General features: G+C 31.4%; 2 protein-coding genes across 2 annotated transcripts; both read right to left on the reverse strand.

Moving 5' to 3' along the window:
- Positions 1–1,164: 1,164 nt before the first annotated feature.
- On the reverse strand, positions 1,165–2,879 carry LOC139098274 (galectin-6-like). The gene is made up of 3 exons (XM_070650413.1): positions 2,310–2,879; positions 1,811–2,242; positions 1,165–1,478 (listed from the first exon to the last, which is right to left on the reverse strand). The coding sequence occupies exons 1-3, from the start codon at positions 2,716–2,718 to the stop codon at positions 1,168–1,170; spliced, it is 1,152 nt and encodes a 383-aa protein (XP_070506514.1). The 5' UTR covers positions 2,719–2,879; the 3' UTR covers positions 1,165–1,167.
- Positions 2,880–2,946: 67 nt separating this feature from the next.
- Ak6 (adenylate kinase isoenzyme 6) lies at positions 2,947–3,956 on the reverse strand. The gene is made up of 3 exons (XM_070650424.1): positions 3,801–3,956; positions 3,577–3,719; positions 2,947–3,500 (listed from the first exon to the last, which is right to left on the reverse strand). The coding sequence occupies exons 1-3, from the start codon at positions 3,835–3,837 to the stop codon at positions 3,174–3,176; spliced, it is 507 nt and encodes a 168-aa protein (XP_070506525.1). The 5' UTR covers positions 3,838–3,956; the 3' UTR covers positions 2,947–3,173.
- Positions 3,957–6,450: the final 2,494 nt, after the last annotated feature.

Raw genomic sequence — 6,450 nt, forward strand, 5'->3', positions numbered from 1 at the left:
GCTAAGATCGTAAATATTTAAGTTAGAATTTCAAACCTTAGAGGTTAGAATTTTGGAAGATTTTTAAGTTTAGAATATTTTAGTAATAATTAATATTTTTCAAATTAGAGGTTCCTGTATTATGAATATTTGGGGCCGTTCCCATATTACGTAATGATGAAAAAACTACTTTTTACCTACTTCCCTTCATTTCCTTTGTCAAATTCTGCATAAAATATTCATTTAAATTGTCATAAAATCTCAAAATCATAAAATCTTGGGATCCCTCCCTTATAAATATATTACGCAATATGTGAATGGCCCCATTGCAAATCGATTCTTTGGATTAAAACAATATTTTGATAAAATTCAAAAATTAAAAATAAGACTCAGTCAAAAAATAACATAGAATGTATAGAGCAAGTATAGAGTTAGTTCAGTACAATATTTAGAAAAAGATAAATGTTATGATTAAGCACAGAGATCGAATTTAACAAAAATTGATTTGAATTGGCTCTGGTTCGCAAAAAATTTGCATGTGATTTTTTTTTCTGCTTTTTCTTGTGAAGTATGAAATTTTATTTAAATTTCTACTGGTTCTTAACGAACATTTGATGAGTTCAAATTTGCTTCGATCTCTGGTTAATATGTGGGCCGTTAATTTATTACGTTCTTGATTTTTGCAAATTCCTAAGACTGTTTAAATTCAATTTCTCAATCAAATCTCTAGATTTAAAATTGCTATAAATTTGTCAATAATTGAGATCCCAAAATTCCAAATATACGAAAACATTAGTTAAAGACTCTACAAAAATTACAAAATAATTCGAAAACTCTTAAAATGTTTTAGATATTTCAAAAACTGAAGTGGATAAGAAATCGTAATAAATAAGAATTTAAAGCCAATTTTAATGTTTGGGAGTTTCTTTGCCTTGGTTATGGTTAAGACGGCACGCCAAATAATTGAACGACCCTCAAATTAGGATTAGAAGTAAATTCATGGCTTTCTGAATATATTATAAATTTCCCATAATATTAATCGTTGGATAACAAGATACGCAAAAATAAGAATTTAAACAATTTTAATGTAAATCATACAGCCGAACATTATAACTTAAGCAACATAAATATGCACACAGCAATTCAAAACAATAATATAAATCATATAGGAATTATTTCGTTGTCTTTTTAGTCATAAGTTCTCGTTTGGAGGTAAACCTTCTTCAAAACGACATCACCAGCAATATTCAAAGTATCAACAATTTTTGTAGCATTATCATCACATCGGAAAGTGTATTTAGCAAATTCCATATCATTAAGATGGATGTGATAGCAATCGAAATCCATTTCAATCACTAAATGGAACTCCTTTCCAGGACTAAGGTCTCTGAACGATATATCAGTTCTTTCCTCCTTCATCCAACGTCCATTCTTCCATGTATTGCGGCAGATGATGTGCTTGCCTCCGCCAAACCTTGGATTAATGTGTAATGGGATTGCTGGAATGAGACGAATTGATGCAAAACCGTTAAATTAGAAATTTGAACTTTTTCTCAAAAATTCATTAAATTTGAATTTTAATATGTCAGATAAAACCGTTAGTTCAAAATTTGAACTTTAACCAAAACCGAAAGATCAAAATTTGAATTTTCCCAAAAGCCGTTAGTTCAAAATTTGAATTTTTTTCAAAAAACCGTTGGATCAAAGTTTGAACTTAATTACAAATTCAAATTTAATTTGTCCGTTAAATTCTCAAAATTTTCAAAACTGGATTATAAAACATCCAGCAAAGTAATCTACGTCTAGAAATTAAAATTCAGGTTCAACTCACTTGGATGAGGCCAAAAGAAAGGAGACTGCTGTAAATTAAAAGCAATCGAATGAGGCAGCATCTTAACACGTCCGATAATATGGATGGATTTGTTTCTAGTAAAGCCATCGGGAATATTAGCAATATAAGGAACTACGAATTTAACATCATCACCCAATGTTTCATCATAACTCATAATATTTGGAATTGGCACTTCGGGATATTTGTCACGATACAGCTGATCAATAGCAACTTCCTTTATATCTCCTTTAACTTCGATTCCATTAATCTTCCGGAAAGGTACTCGATGCGCGTATGAACCAAAATGTCTATTGTTTATTGACAGCATAAATTCTGATTCCGTGACGAGGATTTCTATTGAGAATTTATGTCCTCTAAACAAGTCATAATTTGATGAGAATTGACTGAGTGTCTCCTCAGTTCCCCATGATCCTGAAAATATTAAGTGATTCTTATTAGAATCTTACTGGATCTCAACTGGATCTTATCAATTACTCACCATTTATCTTGGAATTCCTTACAATATAATTTTGAGGCAATCGTGGATTCAAATGCAGCGCAATATCTTGTTTATGTCCACTACTCACTAAATTGATGGAAAATCTCTCACAAGTCTTCAGAATTACGCCAGTAATAACAAAACAAACACCAGGAACAGCCTCTTTAAAGTTAAATGAACAAACCACTTCCGATTTTTGACTCAAATCAGGACTTTTAGGCTTCAATAATCCATAATTTGAATTGCCAGCAATTTCACAGGAACTAATTGATTCAATTGACATGGTAGACATGATTATTTCACGAAAATTTACCAAAGTCGATGAAAAACTTTGTGACCTATACAGATAGACTGATAGCCTGTAAAAACCGATCAAACTACTACTAACAAAAGCTGCAATTACTGACATTCAAGTGCCAAATACGATAATATTAATAAAATTGTGTAAATGAATAACTCGGTTGTTTATATTTTGTCAGGACTGCTTAACTTGCTTATTTTTGCCTTGAAATTACTTCAATCAAGTGAACACTTTATAGTCAAGTCAAGTGCAACTTGACATATTTTATTCAATACAAATTTATCCAAGACACATTTGACTTGACTAATCAACTTGAAATAATTCAAATTTCAAAAGTTCGTTACAGAAATCTGAGGCTAGTTTATTTCGATTCCATTCGACTTAATCCTACAAGATTTAAGATTATCTTTTAAAAATGATGTAAGGCTTCATAAAAATACATATAAACTGACATTAAATTAAATGCTTGGGATTATTAAGGAGGTACGTGTAAAAAAATGTATATCATGGTATTGTGCTTCTAGCTACTCTGCCTTCCTCTTTCGTCCACGTCTTTCCATCCGTCATTCATCAAAATTGTTGAGAAACTCACCGACATGCTTTAAATTTGCTTCTAGCTGCTCTTCCGTCTCGCCACGAACTTCATGGACAATTTCCTTCTTATATGAATTTTTGGCTTCATCTAGTGCCATTTGGAAGATCTCATACTCGACATTATTTTGGATTTTCTTTGAATTATAGCCGCGCTCTTCAAGACGTTTAAACAGCTTGTCTGTGTTACAACGTACAACGTAGACTTGATTGAACCAACGTTCTGGAAAGAATTCTGATGAATGATATTCAGCAACATTATTTCCCTCATTCATTAATGGCTCTAAATAATCGAGTAACTGTAATCAAATAAGATAAGACATGTAATTAAGGCTTGTTATCAATTTGTTCTTAAATAAAAATATTTGTACTTACTTTATCTTCATCCAATATGGGGCAGTGAAGATCTTCGTCGTAGCCATCAAAGAAGTTATTATCCTGAACAATTTTACTAATTTCTAAAAATTTCATTCCATAATACTCGGATATCTGTTTGGCAAAGTGAGTCTTTCCAGCACCTGTAATATTTACATATGTTGATGTTAATTATTTACTGGATCTTTGTTATTTTGCAGTAATTTGATGATTTTTTTACTCACCTGGTGTTCCAGTAACTAATATATTTGGTTTTGACATCTTTATGATTTATTAATCTCTTTTAATTAATTTATCACGAGATTCCGATTAAGAATTTTGTTATGATGAGTTCAGCCAAAGTTGGAAATCTGACTAAAATTGATTTTGAATGTATTGTAATGAATGTTTACTGATAAAGGCACTGATTGCGTTCAATGTTCATCAGTGCTATTTCTGATGACTGTAGAGTACTAGAAATTCTTGTCCAAAAGCTTTAATTATGCTTTTTAATCCGTTTTAATCTGATTTCCATCTCTGGAAGTTTTGATGTGTGATTTGTAAAAATCGGCTAAGTTGATTTGAATTTATTTTGACAGTTAATTTTAAGTTATTATTTGCTCTCTAGCGGATTATGCGGTTGATGAAAATATGTATGGCATTGACAATTTTATTCTAAAAATATTAATTATGCTGTTATGCTGCTTAAACTACAATTTACGGCAAAATATTTGAATTGATATACAAAAATCAAGTAACCTGTATGAATAAATTCAAATTTAATTTCACCGTTACAAAATTTGAATAAAAAGAAACGAATTCCCACAAAATTAATTGTTCCATTGTAATTAGCACGTATACAGAACAAACAAAATGAAGATTGAATTAGAAACTTATTTATGTTTACTTAACATTCTGCTTTCGTATTCTTAACACGCATTTTCTTATGTATGTCATTAAATTCATGAAAGTACTTTCATATTGACCTATCTAGCCCCCGTGCCTTCATGATAATAGTAAAATCAACAATCTTTATTTAATTCGTCTCGACAGTTTTCATTTTTATGAGCATGTACATATGATATTTATAGTGGCTATCGCTTAATGACTTTAAAATATTTTAAATCTGATAATTTTCCATGTGACCCGCATTTTAGATCCGATAGATTCATTAGCAGCATAGTCAAGGTCAATTTGACATTTAGTCAGTTTAAATGATGAGTAATTTTGAGGTATAAAAGCTTTTGACGCGTGATATTTTGCTCATCGATGCTCAAGTTTGGTAATTCCATTAAAACCTGATATTCAAGTTGTAATTTATGGATATGCAGTTCTGTTGATTGTCACACTCGTGGGGTCATTTGAGATCAATGTGCATGATATCAGGGGAAATTCAATTCTCAATCAAAAGTGCATTAATTTTTAATTTACAGCAATAAAATGAAGCAAAGAAAGTGACACGATTTATGTGCAGTCATTGCTGACCTGCATCATTACTCATCAATTAGTGATTTATTTATCGATTCGTGACGATGCAAGCTACGTGAAAATTTGAAATCAATTTTTTGATTTTATTATGAAATTCTGAATTGATTCCAGGAATGACAAGCAAATGTCATGAAACTAACAAAATTTTAATGATAATAAGCAGAAAAGAAGATGGCTAATCAGTTAGTCATAAAATTTAATTGTGCTAATTTTGTAAAGCAAAGAAACTTCTTAAAAGATTTCTATATTTACACACGGTAATAAATCCGGTAGGAATAAAAGTGTTGTCAGCAGAGATTGAAGTAATCACCATTTTCGACGGAATGTTGTTCAAGTTACTTGGGATTATCGAGGAAAATTATTTGAACATCTCCCATAATCCTCGTAAAGTATCGTGAGCCCTCGAAAGCTCAAGATTCAAGGCCAATTTAAAGGTATCTTAAAAATTGGTTAAAAAGGAAAAATGCCAGAAACTTCTCGATTTCACTTAAATTAGGGATCATTAAAGGTTAATCTGGGAGGCCGTCTCCGAGAGGAACGCCTTCCAAAGCGTTACGTAATATGGAACATTCGGAAAATATGTAAGGCAGTGATGGGCATCCTGAGTGTAATGGCATAATATTGAGTCACAAAAATATTTTAAAAATTTCGTATCAGTTGATAATATAGAATCAGTGAATCTACGAAATGATCCCATATTTAGCAATTCAATTTTTTGTAAGCTTTTCAAAATTGAAATGGCTTAGAGACTTAGAGATTTCGTGATTCGATACTGCATACCGAAGATGAGATCATATGTTTAATGCTTAGTATGGAAAATTGACAGAAATATTATCAAATTATCAATTTGGATCTCATAATTAGTTAGAACCGGGTTAAGACACTCGTATACCCGAACAGACAAGGTACATGAGTATGCTCAAAAAATTGAGCATGCTCAATGGTATTGATTGAGTATACTCATTGAGCACGTTCATTTAGGTGAGAATGCTCATTGTCTGTCAGGTTTAAAGAATCTGCCAGTGGTGGGCAACCTTTTTTGTTCCGCGGCACACCTGAGGCACACATGTTGCCCATCTCAGATCTAAACAAAGCTTATGCATGAAACTGTCATTCACCTTCCAACTCATTTAATATGCAGCTTTGAATCTTAAAGTCTTCACACATAAAGTTCACTTTATTTATTCAAAAGTCATTCTGTAACCTTCGAATTTCATCTGTAATAAAGAATTATACAGAAAATTCCCAATAGTTTTTCAGTCCCATATTACTCAAATTAACAAAATCATGTCGTAAACAAAGCAATTAGGAAAATACATTTTTAATGACCAACAGAACTAATATGTAGCCAAAAAACCAAACCATGACAAGGATTTCATCTCAAGAAATTTCCGAAGATTCACTGCA

The sequence above is a fragment of the Chironomus tepperi genome, unplaced genomic scaffold, assembly GCF_022539635.2.
Source record: "Chironomus tepperi strain 1889 unplaced genomic scaffold, CSIRO-AGI_Ctep_v1 contig_37, whole genome shotgun sequence".
NCBI classification, from domain to species: domain Eukaryota; kingdom Metazoa; phylum Arthropoda; class Insecta; order Diptera; family Chironomidae; genus Chironomus; species Chironomus tepperi.